Source organism: Oratosquilla oratoria, chromosome 11 (genome assembly GCF_046742065.1).
Source record: "Oratosquilla oratoria isolate Oo_2021 chromosome 11, ASM4674206v1, whole genome shotgun sequence".
NCBI classification, from domain to species: domain Eukaryota; kingdom Metazoa; phylum Arthropoda; class Malacostraca; order Stomatopoda; family Squillidae; genus Oratosquilla; species Oratosquilla oratoria.
This window is the reverse complement of record NC_134787.1, coordinates 49,355,959-49,374,583: the sequence shown is the minus strand read 5'-3', so window position 1 is coordinate 49,374,583 and position 18,625 is coordinate 49,355,959. Positions and strand designations below refer to the sequence as shown.

At 50.9% G+C, this 18,625-nt stretch overlaps 2 protein-coding genes across 7 annotated transcripts in view; both read left to right on the top strand.

Moving 5' to 3' along the window:
* poe (E3 ubiquitin-protein ligase-like protein poe) overlaps positions 1–18,625 on the top strand; it is a 160,160-nt gene that overhangs the window by 112,440 nt on the left and 29,095 nt on the right. For all 6 annotated transcript variants that reach the window (XM_076192838.1, XM_076192834.1, XM_076192837.1 and 3 more), the window contains exons 61-66: positions 581–687; positions 847–1,066; positions 15,369–15,524; positions 17,855–18,036; positions 18,186–18,282; positions 18,370–18,581. In XM_076192838.1, the coding sequence (XP_076048953.1) occupies positions 581–687; positions 847–1,066; positions 15,369–15,524; positions 17,855–18,036; positions 18,186–18,282; positions 18,370–18,581 (974 nt within the window). The remainder of the gene's footprint in view (positions 1–580; positions 688–846; positions 1,067–15,368; positions 15,525–17,854; positions 18,037–18,185; positions 18,283–18,369; positions 18,582–18,625) is intronic.
* LOC143029809 (uncharacterized) lies at positions 13,034–14,884 on the top strand. The gene is made up of 2 exons (XM_076192839.1): positions 13,034–13,576; positions 13,625–14,884. Exons 1-2 carry the CDS (start codon positions 13,036–13,038, stop codon positions 14,254–14,256), a joined length of 1,173 nt encoding a protein of 390 aa, XP_076048954.1. The 5' UTR covers positions 13,034–13,035; the 3' UTR covers positions 14,257–14,884.

Genomic DNA, 18,625 nt, shown 5'->3' with positions numbered 1-18,625 from the left:
ATGCTTGCAAAGAAGAAATGGAAAAACATTTGAGAAGTACAGAATAGAGAGTGTGAAAACAAAACACAAAGTTGGGAAGGCAAAGAGTAATCTGGATATAAGATGGGAATGATTATCATATAATGAAATGGTAAGGGTAAACCAGCTTCAGGTGTAAGGTCCTGCTGTAGAGGTGCTGTCTTGCTGCATTACTTCTGAACCTGGCAATGGGTAGAGGACAGGGATGATCCTTCGTCCACAAAAAGTAAAGATAAAAGTTACAATAAATGGGTTTTGAATGGGTGTAAGATAGGTGAAGGTTGGATGTAATCCTTGATTCAGACACACCTTATAAAGGGGGAAAGCCCCGGTTGGTATATGCATGTATTTGTGTATATGAACATATATACACACACATGTGTACATATACCAAAATCCTTTATATCCTTTTTCTGTCTGTATACCAAAGGTTTCCCCTTTGGTGTATAGACAAATTGTGCAGTTACTGTGTGCATGGGAAGTTAAACTAGTTGAGACTACAGATAGTAATATTTGATGAAATTGTTATGAATTTTTTTTAATGATCATGTGTTTGTCATAGGCTTCCACAGAGACCTTGCAATGTCCACGGTGTTCTGCTGCGGTACCAGCCTCCCCAGGAGTGTGTGCCAACTGTGGAGAAAATGTCTATCAGTGTCACAAGTGCAGGTAGGGACTATAATGTTCACTCAACATAATAACAAGGATGAAATTTCACCTTGTAGAATACTGCTATATTGTTTTATTGAGGTATTGATGCATTACTTTTGTATTGTCTGATTGCCTGATAGCCCAGCATTGATGTATTCAATCCATTGTTAATTGCAGAGCTATCAACTATGATGAGAAGGATCCTTTCTTGTGCAATGCCTGTGGCTATTGTAAATATGCAAAGTTTGACTACACCCTACACACTCGCCCTTGCTGTGCAGTGGATCCCATAGAGAGTGAAGATGATCGTAAAAAGGCAGTACTCAACATTAACTCCCTACTAGATAAAGCAGATCGATCCTACAAGCAACTGCAGGCCTACAAACCAACTCTGGAGGTTAGTTTTGTGGGTATTTTGAGTGTTAGGTAGGTGTATGCTTTGCCTCAGCCATCTCGATCATATGGGGAAGAAAGTCTTTTGGTTAGAATGTATTTATTCTCAGCTTCAAAAACTCCACCATAAGGAGGCACTGTCCAAGCCCTCTTTGAGTGGGTGAATTTGTAACATTAACCACTTCAATACGGGACTTAAATCTCGCGGGCAGCAGCCAATGCCAGCCGTACGACGTAACGAAATAATATTCGCATCATAAAATATAGTCGCCGCTTATATCGATCGTTCTCTCTTTCACCCGCGAATTTTGAAAACCACAGAGAATGGGATTAAGGGCGCATTTGGGAGAATGTAAAAACACAGGGGCGACTACAATAAATATAATCAAGACGCCGATATGGCAGCGTCGCGAATCCACTTGCTCCTCATGACGCCTACGTGTGCGGCACCGTATGGAAGGGGTTAAGCTGAATCATATGTATGCATATGTAATTGTATATATGCATAGTAAAGCAGTTGAGATAAACAAGCTTCAGCTGTTGGGCCATGTTGTGGAAGTGCTTTATCTTGCTGCATTGCATCTGACCCAAGCAGTGGGTGTGGGAAGGGGATGACCCTTTATTTACAAAGAGCTAAGATGGTATGGACAACAATTGGATTTGTTCCGAAGAATACAAACTCTTCGGTACTCCTTACACTAGGATACTCTCGCGTAGCGCGAATATTTCTACTGCGAAATTAAAATCCTCACTCTGGGTCTGGGCAACACTTATCCTCAGTAAGGGGCCCCATTGGGGCAAGGGGGGGGGGGCCCTTGCCCTCCACCACAAGTCTCGCACACTATAACCATTCTCTTCGCAGTAGTGACCGCGTTAACATCTCTCTACTGCATGTTTAGTTTTTTTTTCGGTTTCCCCCTTAATGGGCCGATTCTCAGTCAAATTCCTTTATTGGCGCGGCAGCGAACCGTTACTTAGTTCTATGTTTACGCCGGTGCCGAAAATCAAGCAATCCGCTTCGATTGTCGCCAGCTCACTCTAAGGACGCTAAGGAGTTCGTCGTCCTTCAATTTCATCGGGGTTTTCCCTACGCCATCCTGTGTCCTGGAATTATTAAGTGCTTCTCCATTCCCTGTATTATTCCCTTAACCGCCACCGGGTATCCTACCCTTCACTGTAAGTATGGAATCTGGTTCCAGTATTGTTGTGGTTTCGCCGCAGGGTGATAAGGGGAAAGGTGCGCACGCATAGAAAATGGCTTCCCTCTTCACCCCCCCAAAAACATGGGAAGGCGGCCTACGGCTTCGGAGGAGACGAGCATTCTCTCGCTCCTCCACGGCGTAGTAGACAGGATGCCAAGTTGTCCTTTATTCCTTTAAACTTGGACGGTTAGCGTAGATGGACATGCGCCTAAGGCCACCTCTAGCTACCGTTCCTATACGAGCTTTTCCCGGATGTGGTCGCTTGCGGCTTGCCCTCGCCCATCCCAGAAACTCAACAGTCGCCAGGAAGGTGGTACAACGCCACTTCGAGTCATTCTCAGGCCAAGTTGTCCTCTTCCTTCAAACCAGGACGGTTAGCGTAGCCGGACATGCGCGTCAACGCCACCGCTAGCTACCGTTCCTGTATGACATTTTTCCCGGATGTGGTCGCTTGCGGCTGCCCCCGAAACTCGACGCCGGCACGGACAAAGGGGGGGGGTGCAAAGAGCCACTTAGTCTCTTCTACTCAGGAATCCCGCAGTACGCACAAAGAGCCGGGTGATCAACGGTGACCTTCCATGCCCTTTGCTCACAGGGACAGAGATCAGGGACGAGGTTGCAGACGCGGTATTTCTCGCTGACCGGATGCTACGTCGGCGGAGGACGCGGACAGTTGTCTCCCCCCGCCTAAGCGTAGTTGTTGTTGTTGTTGTCGTTCCCTAGACTGTCTGTCCGAGCAGTCCCGTCTCCCCAAGGAAGGCCACAGCCGAGACTGGGTTTTCCCACAAATCCTTTATAGAGTGTATGTTGTGTTGTTTGCATGCATGATTGTGTATAATGCAGTCTTCCATTATGTGTTGTATGGTATGGGGTGAAGTGTTACATCCTGGGCAGCTGTTCACAACACGGTCGTCCAGCCTCCTCTGGTAGCTTAGAAGTGCTGGGTGGTGACCGCATCGCGTACCTAAGCGTAGTAAACGGAATGGTTGTACATAGCCGCCCCCGCGAACCCCCCCCCGGGTACGAGCTTTTTCCCGGATGCGTCCGCCGGCCCCGCGACGCTGCCGGCGGCTCCGCCCCCCCACGGACAAAGGAGCCGAGTTCGGAGATTCGGAGCGCGTCGGCCTCTTCTCCTCAGGTGGTCCCACTTTCCACCCGTCGTCAGACGAGCCGGGTCATCGCCGGAACCCTTTCTATGCCCGGTGGGCAGGAAGCCCGAGATGTGCCCACGCGCGCGTTCGTCGTGGGTGACTCAGCTTCGTCCATTGGAGGCAGTCTCCCCTTGGCGTCTCCCGGACCATCCGCACCCAGGCGGGACTCACCAAGCGGACATTCCCCGGACCTCCTCCCCACTCTCTGTTCACTCGTCACTACGTTGAAGGAACAGATGGAGGCCCAACGGGAATTTTTCCGCGCTTCTCAAGCGCGGTTCGTGCACCGCACGGAAGCTCGTGAGGAGTCACCGCCCCCAAGGGCCCCCCTCGACCATCTTCCACTTGCTCGGCCCCCCTCTGTACCCATCAGTGACCGGGATGGTAGCGTGAGGTTCCTCTCTGCCCGTGCCGACCCCTCCTACGCCGACGACGATGTCCACAGCTCCGTAGGGGGGGGGGGGCACGCTCCCTTTCCCCTCCCGTTTCCCAGTCGGAATCCTCGATGGTGGTCCCTCCTTCCTTCTCGGACGTCCTCGCGAGGGTTCGGAGGGCGAATCGACTGGGCCACCCGAAAGCAGAGGAAGCCACATTCGAGTCTGACATCTTCCTGACGGCCAACTCTCAGAAAGCCCAGCCTCCTCCCCTCCACCTTCCATGGAGTACGCAGACGGCGAGAGCCATGGCCCAGGCCTCCGACGCTCTCGCAACAAGGACGACCGAGAAGACGCGTTGGCTTCCGGTCCCTTTGGAACACCAGAAGCGCTTCTACACCCCATCGGGGTCAACCCTCGGAGCAGCCTCGATCCCGGCGAGGTTACCAGAGCTGGTTAGGCGGACGCCGAGTCGCTGCGCAGGCGAAACGTCCTCCTCTCTGGCAGGGAAGTCAGCTCCCACCTTCAATCACTGGCTCTGTCCCTGGCGGTGAACTCCTGGCTAGAACGCCTCCTTGCCTCGGCGTGGGAGTTCTTACCCGCACTACAACCCCAGGAAGAATGCGACCTCCAGGCTTTTTGGCAAGCGCGAGCAGAGCCCTGAAGCATCAGGTTTCCTGTCTCTCAACGTCCTGAGCCAACTTCGAGTCCCGCAGGAGAGACACCATCCTCGGGGAACCCCAGTGACCCCCTCCTCAGGGAGATTTATGCTCACCCACGCGCTGATTCCCCCGGATATGGTGGACTCCGAGATCCTAGACGCAAACATTATAGAGGCTCCGGACTCCCCCACAGGACTCCTAGGAATTCGCCAGCCCCTCCGCACAAGATAGGGGGTTGCCTCTCCCTCTACTGGAGAGCATGGGAAGAGGCCGGGGCGGAAGACTGGACCTACTAAGTCATTAAGACGGGCTATTGTCTTCCCTTTTCCACTGTCCCAAACCTCTCCCTCTATCCCATCCCAGTCAGCAGCTTCCACCCGGACTCGGCTCGCGGGCGGGCCCTAGCGGAGGAATCCTCCGTTCTGCTCCAGACAGGAACTTTAGTGGAAGTCTCGACTCCGGACCCAGGGTTCTTCTCACGGCTATTCCTAGTAGAAAAGACAACAGGGGTGTGGAGACCAGTCATCTATTTGTCTCCACTCAACAAGTTCCTTTTCCCTGACGAAGTTCCGAATGGCCACCCCAGAGTCCGTAAGGGCGTCTATCAGGGAAGGGAACTTCATGGTGTCGCTGGACCTCCAAGATGCATTCCGCCCAGCTATGCCAAGAACACCTGAGAATGGTCCTAACCTTTGTCCTGAAATTGGGCACAGTAGTCAACCCGGAAAAGTCAGATTTCTTACCAGAACAGAGAGTCACGTACCTGGGTATGGTCCTGGCCTCCTCCCTAATGGAATCCTTCCCAGTAGGAAAGGGGATCCCGCATCTCGCATCTCTAGTTGCACAGGCACTATCGACCAGGTTCCTGACGGCTACACAATGCCAAATCCTCCTGGGCCATATGGCCTCCATAGAGAAATTAATCCCCTGGAGTAGACAGAGAATGCGACCGCTACGGCGGCTCCTCAAGTCTCAGTGGGCCCCGCAAGAGGGAGAACCCCTACAACACATCTCCCTCACCGAAGAAGTCAAGGATTCTCTTCTCTGGTGGAAGGCCCATGCAACCTTCTCATGGGGATGCCCCTCGGCCCATCTCCCCCCGAAGTCCTCCTGTTCTCCGATGCCTCCAAGGAGGGCTGGGGAGCCCACCTCAACGACGATCACATCAGCGGTTCCTGGTCCACAGTCGAGCGGACAGCCCATATCAATTGGCTTGAGTTGAAAGCAGTACTCCTGGCTCTCCGTCACTTCAAGGATCAAGTCTCAGGAAAAGTAGTGGGCATAATGTCGGACAATTCCTTGGTAGTAGCCTACCTAAACGAGCAAGGGGGGCACAGTCTCCCAGGAACTATGCCTTCTGATGATGGACATCCTCAACCTAGCCAAGAATCTCCAGGTGTCACTCAAAGCCCGTTACATCCCGGGGAAGAGGAGTGTCTGGGCGGACCACCTCGGCAGGAAGAATCAGATAATCAACACAGATGGTCCCTCTATCGAGAGGTAGCGAACTTCATCCTCAGCAAATGGGGCTCCCCTCTAGTGGACCTTTTTGCAATGAGATGGAATCACCAACTCCCAATATATTTCAGCCCTTTCCTGGATCCTCTGACAGCAGGAGAAAACGCTCTTCTGCAAAGTTGGGACAACCTGGACTCCTACGCTTTCCCACCATTTCCCTTGCTCCAGAAGGTACTCCTCAGAGCAAGACACGCATCCTACCTTCGGATGACTTTGATCGCTCCTTGGTGGCCCGAAGCCCCATGGTTTCCGGACGCCCTCTAGCTAGCAGTAGAAGAGCCTCTGGCCCTTCAGGGAAGACCAGATCTTCTGTATCCACCCATCAACGGGCCTTGGCACAAGAACCCTTCAGCACTCAATCTTCACGCGTTCAGACTATAGTCCAGATCCTCCTAAAGAAGGGTTTTCCCAGAGAAGTGGTTGAGGACATGTCCGCTCCTATTTGCTCTTCCTCAGCTAACCTTTATCAAGGGAAATGCGCCTTTGCAAAATGGTGCCACTCCAGGAAGTTAGTCCCAGTTCGAGCCACCATTCCTGAGATCGCCTCCTTCCACGTCCTCAGGAAGTCCAGGAAGATCTCCCTCTCGGCAGTACAAAGCTATAGGGCAGCTCTAACTCAGGTGTTTTCTCTGAAGGGCATGGTCCTAGCCCTTTCACAGGAAATTTCCATGCTCTTCAGGCACTTCAAAGATCATGCCCCTCCCAGGGAAATCAGTTCTCCTCCGCGGGATGTGGCATTAGTCCTGAACTCTCTGAGGGGTCCCCCTTACGAACCTCTCCGAGAGGCACATCTGAAGGACCTCTCCTAGAGGACAGTTTTTTCTGCTAGCCCTGGCATCTTCCAAGAGAGTAGGGGAGTTACATGCCATCTCTTATAGAGTCGCCCATTCCAAAGGATGGAAAGAGGTCTCCTTCACTTTCATGCCTCAATTCATTGCCAAAACAAAGATCCTGCCAAATCCGACCCTAGATTCTGGTCCTTTAGTGTTCCATCCTTAGACGAATTTGCAGGGGGAGAATAGACTGAAACAGTTCTGTGCCCGGTACAAGCCATCCGGACCTACCTCAAGAGAACCGAACATCTTCGACCAGAATTAAAGTGGTTGTTCATCTCTACTAAAGGTAGCCCATCACTAAGAATTCCATTTCTTACTGGACAATGGAAGTCATCCGCAGAGCCTGCGACATGAACCACACAGATTGCCCATGACCTGAGGGCAGTAGGGACCTCCCTAGTCATCAGTAAGAATCGGTCAGTCAACCAGGTTCTTCAAGCAGGTATATGGAAGAGCCAGAATACGTTCACTTCCTTTTTGCTCAAAGAAGTTATGCGGGAATCTTTAGGGAACTTATCTTTGGGCCCCATAGTGGCCGCCCAAGAAGTCCTGAAAATGATATACCCCTCCTCAAGAGCACACAGCCGACCCTGACAACTCATCCAGGTTCTGGCTCGGCAACTGCAGGGATAACTTTCTAAAATCCTTCTCATACTCTTACATTCCCTTACCTCACCCGCGGGCTCTCAAGCATTCCAAGGGAATCAATTCAAGCCCTTCAGTGGTACAAAAGTGATTATAACCTTTCTGTCTCCACTCCAGGGAACAGAAAGGGGTGCACTTCAAAGTGAGGGGAATGTATAGGGGTCTGGTCAACATAGTCTTAGCACACTAGATTTTCCTTACAGCGGTTTCCCAGGCTAGATAACAACTTCCTTCCCTCCTAAGTCCGAGTCTCCTAGTGTAAGGAGTACCGAAGAGTTTGTATTCTTCGGAACAAATGTAATTTTCGCAGGAAAATTAATTTTTCCCTGATACAAACCTGAGGTACTCCTTACCTTTAATGGCCCTCCTCAACCACCCCTCTAAACAGTTCCTTCTCCTTGCCTGACAACCTTGTGCTTAAATCATACCTGGCTCAGAGAATGGTTATAGTGTGCGAGACTTGTGGTGGAGGGCAAGGGCCCCCCCCCTTGCCCCAATGGGGCCCCTTACTGAGGATAAGTGTTGCCCAGACCCAGAGTGAGGATTTTAATTTCGCAGTAGAAATATTCGCGCTACGCGAGAGTATCCTAGTGTAAGGAGTACCTCAGGTTTGTATCAGGGAAAAATTAATTTTCCTGCGAAAATTACATTTTTGCATAGTTATGAAAGTGAGGTTGAAGGATTAGTGTGTGCTTTGACTTGACCCTCGCATACCCCCTGTAAGGATAAATGGGAGGCGGAGGTTACTATATAATGAAGCCACGGAGGTAAACCAACCCCAGTTGTCCAGCCTTGCTGTAGAGGCACTATCCTGCTGCATTGCATTTGACCAGAGCAGTATGGTGGAGGGTAGGGACCCTTTAATGTGTTAAAAACAGGTTTTTCAATGGTGTAGTGAGTTTATGCTTTGACCTGGCCACTCATCTTGTAAAAGGGAAAAGACCTTTTGGTACACCCCACCTGTGAGGGGAAAAGACTTTTTGGTATTTATTTAGACTTTTAAATGTATTAAATGAATCTTTTGAGCTGCTTTATTTGACATTATAAATAAAATATGGTTAATTATAAGGGATTACCCATATATTTATGAAATCAGCAAGTTATGTCATTAAAGAGAATTATGTTTTGCTCCTTTCTGCATCACATTTCTCTTGCCAAGAACCTTCGTCACCTTTGTAGTCAACAGTTTTCAGATTCTCAAATAGAATTTGCAGAAGAAATTTTGTGTGTGTGTCTGTCTCAGTGCCACTTATTATTGGAGGGAGTGGACACTGGACAGCCCATTGTTCCGAAGAATACAAACTCTTCGGTACTCCTTACCCAAGGATTACTTCGCGTAAGCCAAAGTTTCTACCGCTAACACTGTGTGTTGTTTGAAAAACACCTCACTCCATGGGTCTGGGCAACCATTATCCTCGGTAAGGGGCCCTCTTGGGGCAAGGGGGCCCCCCCTTCCCCCACAAGCATAGGTCACTAAGCACCATTGTCTTCGCGGTACGGATAGAGTCAACATCTCTCACATTACCAGCTAACAATTTCGAAGTGCGGTCGGGGAACGGTATTCCCTCCAGTTATAGTGCGGTGCTTGCCCTTGCGTATTCCACGTTTCCCAATCGGCCCAATTCCCGGCCTCTTGAGATTGTGACGACATTAGGGCACCCTGCTTCGGCCATCTCCAACCTTCCAACGGCTTTCTTTGTGTTTGAGCGTCCTGCATCGACGCCATCCCACCGCCTGGAAGTGCTTGAGCACCCTCTTCCTATACCCGTTCCTCTCCTTAACCTCCACCGAGTATTCTACGCTTCTCTGTAAGTATGGAATCTGGTCATAGTGTTGTTGTTCGCAATAGGATGTGTGCCTTCGCCCACGGCGACTTTCTCTGCCGGGCTGCTCTCCCGCCAGCACCCGTAGATCCACACATTTGGTGTATCCACTGTAGGAATATGGAGTGTTCCCCTTCATCCCCATGTACTACGTGCGCTCACCGGTACGATAAGCAGTGGTCCTCGTATTTTCATGCTCACAAGAAAGTGCAGGCAAAGAACGAAGTATGCGCGCAGGGAAGATCCCTTCCCCACTCACCCGAAACAAAGAGAAGGCATGCTGCGCTGGCGGAGGACAAGGGCAGTTCTCCCCCTCCTCCAAAACGTAGTAGACGGAAAGGTTGTACAAAGGCTACCTCGAGTCAGTCTCAAGCCAAATTATCTCCTATTCCATCACCCAAGGCGGTTAGCTTCGACAGGCATGCGCCTCTGGCCCCCGCGAACTATCCCCCGTGTACGAGCTTTTTCCCGGATGCGTCCGCAGGCGGCCCCCCCCCCACGGACAAAGGACCCGATTTTGGAGCCAACGAGCGCTTCGGCCTCTCCTCCTCCTCAGGAGTCCCGCAGTCCACCTTCCTCCCATCGTAAGACGAGCCGGGTCATCCACGGAACCCTTTCTATGCCCGGGGGGCAGGAGGCCCGAGGTGTACCCAAGCGCGCGTTAGTCGCGGGTGACTCCTCCTCGTCCAGAGAAGGCAGTCTTCCCTTTGCGTCTCCCGGACCATCCGCACCCAGGTGGGACTCGCCAAACGGGCATTCCCCGGACCTCCTCCCCACTCTCTGTTCACTCTTCACTACGCTGAAGGAACAGATGGAGAAACAACGGGAATTTTTCCGTGCTTCTCAAGCGCGGTGCGTGCACCGCTCGGAAGCTCGTCAGGAGTCACCGCCCCCAAGGGCCCCCCTCGACCATCTTCCACTTGATCAGAACCCCCCTGAACCCATCAGTGACGATGATGGAAGCGCGAGGTTCCTCTCTGACCATGCAGACCCCTCCTACGACGACGACGATGTCCACAGCGCCGTAGGGGGGGGGGACACGCTCCCTTTCCCCTCCAGTTTCCCAGTCGGAATCCCCGATGGTGGTCCAACCTTCCCTCTCGGACATCCTCGCGAGAGTTCGGAGGGCAAATCGACTGGGCCCCCCGAAAGAAGAGGAAGCCACATTTGAGTCTGAGATCTTTATGACGGCCAACTCTCAGAAAGCACAGCCTCCTCCACTCCACCTTCCATGGAGTACGCAGACAGCGAGAGCCATGGCCCAGGCCTCCGACGCTCTCGCAAAAAGGACAACCGAGAAGGCGCGCTGGCTTTCGGTTCCAGTGGAACACCAGAAGCGCTTCTACACCCCATCGGGGTCAACCCTCAAAGAAGCCTCGATCCCGGCGAGGTTACCAGAGCTGGTTAAAGCGGACGTGGAATCGCTGCGCAGAAGAAGCGTCCTCCTCTCCGGCAGGGAAGTCAGCGACCACATTCAATCACTGGCGCTGTCCCTGGCGGTGAACTCCTGGCTAGAACGCCTCCTTGCCTCGGCAAGGGAGTTCTTACCCGAACTCCAACCCCAGGAAGAATGCGACCTCCAGGCTCTATTGGCAAGTGCGAGCAGAGCCCTGAAGCATCAGGCCTCCTGTCTCTCAATGTCCTGGGCCAACTTCGAGTCCCGCAGGAGAGACACCATCCTCGGGGACCCCAGTGACCCCCTCCTCAGGGAGATTTTTGCTCCTTTGAGGAGGGCCCCCCTTCTCACCCACACGCTGATTCCCCCAGATATGGTGGACTCGGCAATCACTAGCGCAAACCAGTTGCTGCACAACAGAGCCATCAAGAGAACAGCCGTCTCTAGCTCGAGGCCAAGAACCATCCCCCCATCGACACCTCGGTCCTCTCAGACGCAGAGGCAGCCTTTTCATTTTCCTAAGCGGGAAGACAGGCCCCACCCCCATTCGAAGTTGAAAGCCCAGACAGGAAAGCCCCGCCCCTTTCCCAATAGAGAACAGGGGCGCAAACACCATAGAGGCTCCGGACCCCAACGCAGGAAATTCTAGGAACTCGCCTGCCCTCCCGCACAGGATAGGAGGTTGCCTCTCTCTCTACTGGAGAGAGTGGAAGGTTGCCGGGGCGGAGGACTGGACCATCCAGGTCATCAAGGCAGGTTAACGCCTTCCTTTTCACACCTTCCCCAGCCTCTCCCCCTATCCCATCCAAGTCAGCAACTACCATCCGGACTCGGATCGCGGGCGGGCCCTAGCGGAGGAAATCTCCGCTCTGCTCCAGAAAGGAGCTCTCGAGGAAGTCTCGACTCCGGACCCAGGGTTCTACTCAAGGCTATTCCTCGTAGCAAAGGCAACAGGGGGGTGGAGACCAGTCATCGATCCTTTCCCTGACGAAGTTCCGGATGGACACCCCAGAGGCTGTAAGTGCGTCTATCAGGGAAGGGGACTTCATGGTGTCGCTGGACCTCCAGGACGCCTATTTCCAAATACCTGTGCATCCCTCATCCAGAAAATTCCTCCGCTTCGTCCACAAGGGCACCACCTTTCAATTCACCTGCCTATGCTTCGGCCTCTCCACAGCACCCCAAGTCTTCACCAGAGTGTTCAAACTCGTCTCAGCGTGGTCCCACTCCAGAGGAATTCGCCTACTCTGTTACCTGGACGATTGGCTGATCCTGGCACAGTCCGCCCAGCTATGCCGCGACCACCTGGGAACGGTCCTAGCCTTCATCCGCAAATTGGGCTCTATAGTCAACCAGACGAAGTCGGATTTCATCCCACGACAGAGAGTCACGTACCTGGGTATGGTTCTGGACTCCTCCCTCATGAAGGCCTTCCCAGCAGAGAAGAGAATCCAGAATCTCACTTCTCCTGTCGTACAAGCACTATCGACCGGGTTCCTGACGGCGAAACAGTGCCAAGTCCTCCTGGGCCATATGGCCTCCGTCAAGAGGTTAATTCCCAGGAGCAGACTACGAATGCGACCTCTACAGTGGCTCCTCAAGTCCCAGTGGTCCCCGCTAAGGGGTCAAACCCACCAACACATCACCCTTACCAGAGCAGTCAAGGACTTTCTTCTCTGGTGGAAGGACCCGTGCAACCTGCTCGGGGGGATGCCCCTCGGCCCATCTCCCCCCGAAGTCCTCCTCTTCTCCGACGCCTCCAAGGAGGGCTGGGGGGCCCACCTCAACGACGATCACGTCAGCGGTTCTTGGTCCACAGTCGAGCAGACGGCCCCTATCAACTGGCTAGAGTTGAAAGCGGTACTGCTGGCTCTCCGTCACTTCTCGGATCAGATCTCGGGGAAAGTTGTGGGCATCATGTCGGACAACTCCTCGGTAGTAGCCTACCTGAACAAGCAGGGTGGCACAGTCTCCCAGGACCTCTGCCATCTCATTATGGACATCCTCCATTTAGCTCGCTACATCCCAAGGAAGAAGAATGTCTGGGCGGACCACCTCAGCAGAAGGAATCAGGTACTCGGCACGGAGTGGTCCCTCCATCCGGAAGTGGCGACCTTCCTCATCAACAAATGGGGCTCCCCTCTGGTAGACCTTTTTGCCACCAGATGGAATCACCAGCTCCCAGTATATTTCAGCCCTCTCCCAGATCCGCTGGCAGCAGGAGAGGATGCTCTTCTGCAAAGTTGGGACAACCTTGACACCTACGCTTTCCCACCGTTTCCCTTGCTCCAGAAGGTGCTCCAGAGAGTACGAAATGCATCCAACCTTCGGATGACTTTGATCGCTCCCTGGTGGCCGGAAGCCCCATGGTTTCCAGACACCCTCGAGCTAGCAGTGGAGGAGCCCCTGGCCCTTCAGGGAAGATCCAACCTTCTACATCAACCAGTCAACGGGGCCTGGCACAAGAACCCGTCAGCTCTGACGCTTCACGCGTTCAGACTATGGTCCAGATCCTCCTAGAGAAGGGTTTCCCCAAAGAAGTGGCGGAAGACATGTCCTTCCCTATTCACTCTTCCTCAGCTACCCTTTATCAAGGGAAATGGAATGCCTTTGCAGAATGGTGCCACTCCCGGGCAATAATCCCAGATCAAGCCACCATTCCTCAGATTGCCTCCTTCCACTTCCTCCGGAAGTCCAAGAAGATCTCCCTCTCGGCAGTGCAGGGCTATAGGGCAGCTCTTAATCAGGTGTTTTCTCTGAAGGACATGGATCTGGCCCTGTCCCCAGAGATTTCCATGCTCTTCAGACATTTCAGAAAATCATGCCCCCCCAGGGAGATCACTTCTCCGTGGGATGTGGCATTAGTCCTGAACTCTCTGCGGGGTCCCCCTTACGAGCCCCTCCGAGGTCCCCCTTACGAGCCCCTCCGAGGTCCCCCTTACGAGCCCCTCCGAGATGCTCATTTGAAGGACCTCACCTTGAAGACAGTTTTTCTCTTGGCCCTTGCGTCTTCCAAGAGGGTCGGGGAGTTACATGCCATCTCTTATCGAGTCGCCCACTCGAAAGGATGGCAAGAGGTCTCCTTCACTTTTCTGCCCCAATTCATTGCCAAAAACCAGGATCTGGCCAAAGCCGACCCCAGATTCTGGTCCTTTAGTATCCCTTCCTTATATGACTTTGTAGGGGGCGAACATGCAGAAATGGTACTATGCCCGGTACGTGCTATCCGTACCTACCTCAGGAGGACTAAGCCTCTTAGACCAGACTTGCCAAGATTGTTCGTCTCTTCCAGGGGTAAGCCCAAGCCCGTCACTAAGACTTCCATTTCTTACTGGATCAAGGAAGTCATCCGCAGGGCCTACACCATGAGCCCCACGGATTGCCCTAGAGCAAAAGCTCATGACCTCAGGGCAATAGGGACCTCCCTAGCCTTCCGAAAGAACCTGTCGGTCAACCAGGTCCTTCAAGCAGGTATATGGAAGTCCCAGACTACGTTCACTTCCTTTTACCTCAAAGAAGTCATGTGGGAATCCTTAGGGACCTTCTCTCTGGGTCCCATAGTGGCCGCCCAGGAAGTCCTGAGATGACATGCCCCTTACCAATGGCACACAGCCAACCCTGAAACCTCATCTAGGTTCTGGTTCGGCAACCACCGTGATACCTATCCAAAGTCCTTCTCATACTCCTACATTCCCTTACCACACCGAGGGCTCTCAAGCATTCCAAGGGAATCAATTCAAGCCCTGCAAGTGGTACAAAGTGAGTATACCCTGTCTGTCTCCATTCTTGGGAACAGAACTAGGTGCCCTTCACAGTTTAGGGAAATGTATAAGGGTCTGGTCAACGTAGGTCTTAGCACACAAATATTTTCCTTACGGAGGTTTCCCAGGCTAGATAACTACTTCCTTCCCTCCTAAGTCCGAGTCTCCTTGGGTAAGGAGTACCGAAGAGTTTGTATTCTTCGGAACAAATGTAATTTTCGCAGGAAAATTAATTTTTCCCTGATACAAACCTGAGGTACTCCTTACCTCTAATGGCCCTCCTCAGCCACCCCTCTAATAGTTCCTTCTACCTGGCCTGTCAAACCTCGTGATTAATTTCATACCTGGCTCAGACAATGGTGCTTAGCGACCTATGCTTGTGGGGGAAGGGGGGGCCCCCTTGCCCCAGGAGGGCCCCTTACCGAGGATAATGGTTGCCCAGACCCATGGAGTGAGGTGTTTTTCAAACAACACACAGTGTTAGCGGTAGAAACTTTGGCTTACGCGAAGTAATCCTTGGGTAAGGAGTACCTCAGGTTTGTATCAGGGAAAAATTAATTTTCCTGCGAAAATGACATTTTTCCTTAGTGGGTAATGGGGGTGAAAAACATTGTGTAATAGATTTTGAGGTTGATCCAAAGATATATGCCTACCCCCCAGAAGACTGGGAGGTAGGGTGTTGATGAACTTTGGAGATAAACACTGAAAAGGTGATCCTTGTTGGTGAACATCCCACTGGATCACTGTATCCTGGCACCCATTGGTGATTCCTTGACCATTTATTAGCACAATAAAAGAAGTTGCATGATCTTTTGTTAACTCAGGCATTAAGCTAAGGATGCCTTCCATATAAAGGGGAAGAAGCCTTTTGGTGTATAGATGTATTAAGTTAAATTTAATATTCACAGTACTTTAAACTGATTTCTCTTACTCCACAGCTACTACTGGTGCGCATCAGTGAGCAGGGAGCAGAACGTAGTAGTGAAGAGAACAGCTCCAGTGGCACACAGGTCAACAGAGCCATCCAGCAGTTAGCACAGAAGTACTGTGGAGATTGTAAAAACTCGTTTGATGACTTGTCTAAAGTTATACAGGTAAGTAAAGGAAGGCCTTACCAGCCATGCATGAATGTATTAATCCCCTTCAAAAAGATATGAATTAAGAAAAAGATGGATAGATGGAGTGAATGATGTCATAGTCTGATGGACAGAATGTCAAACATAGGGAACTGTATATCATTGACAAAGTTGGAGAAGACTGTATAAATTAAAGTGATGGCCTCTTTCATGAGAGATGCATTAAAGATGAATAGGCAGTAATTCTGGGAAGAAATGATGCAATTTTCACAAGGTTGAAAGGGATCAACAAGATGAGCAAAAGGGGTTGGGGTTGTTTACCTCTACCTAGCTACCTTATTTTGTGAGTATATTTGTCTAGATTGAAAAAATATATACAGTACATGTATGATCCTGTGTAAAGGTACATGATGGATAGATGAGGTGAAAGGGTCTTTGAGTAAAAAGGTGTCTGTTGAGTAGGGAAGGGAGTAGGCAAGTGATAGGTGCAGGTGGAGAATGGTTATGAATAGGATATAAACTGACATGGTCCAAAGGGTATTTTTCTTGTCTGCTCTATTTTTACATGAGGGGACCAGGGGTGAGGATCACCATGTAATTGATGCAGCTGGCCCTGCTGTGGATGTAGTTTGTCTTGTTGCATTGCTTCTGACCTGGGCAGTAGGGTAGGCAAGAGATGATTATGGATGGGAGTGGGTATCCTTTGCTGGCTACCTCCCTATTGGTATATAGTGTAAATGAAGCAGGCGGCTTTGCTGTAGATGCATTGTCCTCATAACCCCCCCTCCCCAACTATAATTTTTGTGTATATATATATATGTATATGTAATTGAGGAGGGGAATGCCAGTTGAGCAAGGGAGGGAGAAGGCAGGATATTGGGATGATTGGAGAGAGGCTATGTATAGATGATACTGTTCTGCCTGAAAGGGAGGTGGAGGATGGAGGAATAGGGGAGTGCGTATGTATGAATGATATTTTGATGCAGCCCAGAGGGATTTCTCCCAGTCTTCTCATTTTCTGCATTAGGGGATGAAGAGGGGTGGTCACCGATTAAGTGAAGTGGATTTGCTATGGATGTACTGTGTCTGGTTGCATTGAGTTTGACCCAGGGCAGCTGGCGGATGCAGGGATGACCCCATCTTCCATGAGGAGCTGAGATGGGAGGGGTGGAAAGTGTGGTGGAGGGAAGGGTAATTGATGAGAATAGGTACATGCCTCTGACCTAGCTACCTCCCGTATAAGGGGGAAAAAAGCTCTTGGTATATGGATAGATATACATATACCAAAGGCTTTTTTTTTTCTCCCCTTACAAGGGAGGTAGCCAGAAAACAAAAGCATTAAAGTCCACTCTCACCCATTCCATTCCCACATACTCCACTCCTATTAACCCCCCCCCCACTCCCTCTTATATTGGCTCCTCCTGGATGACAGGTCATCCTTGCATCTCACCCACAGACCTGGGTTGGAAGCAGTGTCACAAGGCACAGCATATCCAGAGAAGGCTACTTCATTAAATCAGCGACCCCTCACCCCATCAGTCCCCTCATGCAGAAAAAAAGATAGGGAGAAATCCCTTCAGGCTGCATCAAATTATTTTTTCACACGTACTCTTTCACCCCCCACCCACTCCTTTTCATGCATCACAGCATCTGTGTACAACCATTTTCCATTTGCCCCATCTTCTGTCTTCTCCCATCCTTCCTCAACAGACATTCCTCTCTTTCCCAAGGCCCCTTTTACCCCATCCATCCATCTATTTCATCTTTGGTTGCCCCCTCATGTTCACTCCTTCCACCTCTGCCTTCCCCACACCTTTTACTAGTCTTTCTTCACTCATTCTTTCCATATGTCCACACCATCCCAATACTCTTTCATCAACCCTATCTCCCAACTCCCTTTCCATCCCTGTTCTCCTCATCATCACCTTGTTTCTCACTCTATCCAACTTAGTAACCCCTATCGTACTTCTCAGGCTATAGATATAGAATTCTTTTTTTCCATGAGGGAACAGAGGGGGAAGTTGCCAATTAAATGAAGCACCCTTGCTGTGGATGTATTGTCTAACTATATTGCTTCTGACCCAGGGCAGTGAGCATGATACAGGGATGACCCATCATCTATGTGGAGCTAAGATGGGAGGGATGGGTGGTGGATGGGAGTGAAATGGGTGGCAGTAGGTACATGGCTTCGACTTTGCTACCTCCCTTATAAGGGGGGAAAAAGCTCTTGGAGTGTGTGTGTGTAAGATGTATACTCGTGTAGTGAATTGGCTAAGGATGCTGCAAAGATAGTAACAATTTTGAAATGTAAGATACAAATAGTAATTGTGGACATATCCGTTCCTCAGCGTGTTCAGGCTTCTCGTCGGGAGCTAGTGACTTTTGATCGCTCCCAGAAGGAAGGAGGGAAGAAAGGTGTGGTCTCCCCAGTTGGACGTCCAACCACCAACCAGGAGGATGTTCCACCTCCCTCAGGACGCTGCTATGGCTGTGCAGCAGCTGCTACAGAACATTGCATCACACTCCTTAGGTGAGTTGATGGTACCTGCTGATAGATGTTAACATGTTTGTGTTCAGTAGTCACTGAGAAAGAAATATGAAAATTTTAGAAAATTAATTATCAGCTAGAATGTTTAGTAAAAAAAGTGTACATTATTTTTTGTTGTTGTAATATTGCAGGGCCTTGGCAACCAACCCAACTCTAAGGGCAGCACTTTGCAGTCATGGCCTCATCCATGACCTCCTAGAATACAATCTGAGGAGGGGATCAATGCAGGTAAGAATGTTTGTGCATCAAAAAGGTGAAAGGAAAAGTTCAGGATGTTACTATAAAGGGTAGATATGACTGACCATTGTTTTTCAGGTCCGCAATGAAGTTAGACAGCTATTGTGTCTGCTGACCCAGAATGACATTGATGCCACCAGGGAGCTCAATGGGCTTATCATGGACAAGATATCTCTGGCCCTACGTTCCCATGTCACTTCTCCCGATCTTGCAGCATCTGTTAGACATGAGATGGCTCTTTTGGCGGCAGCTGTTCAAAAGGAGGACTCCTGTTGGGAGCTGCGACTAAGGTATGTTGGTGGTATACGTTCATTGTTATGTCAATGAAGTGTAT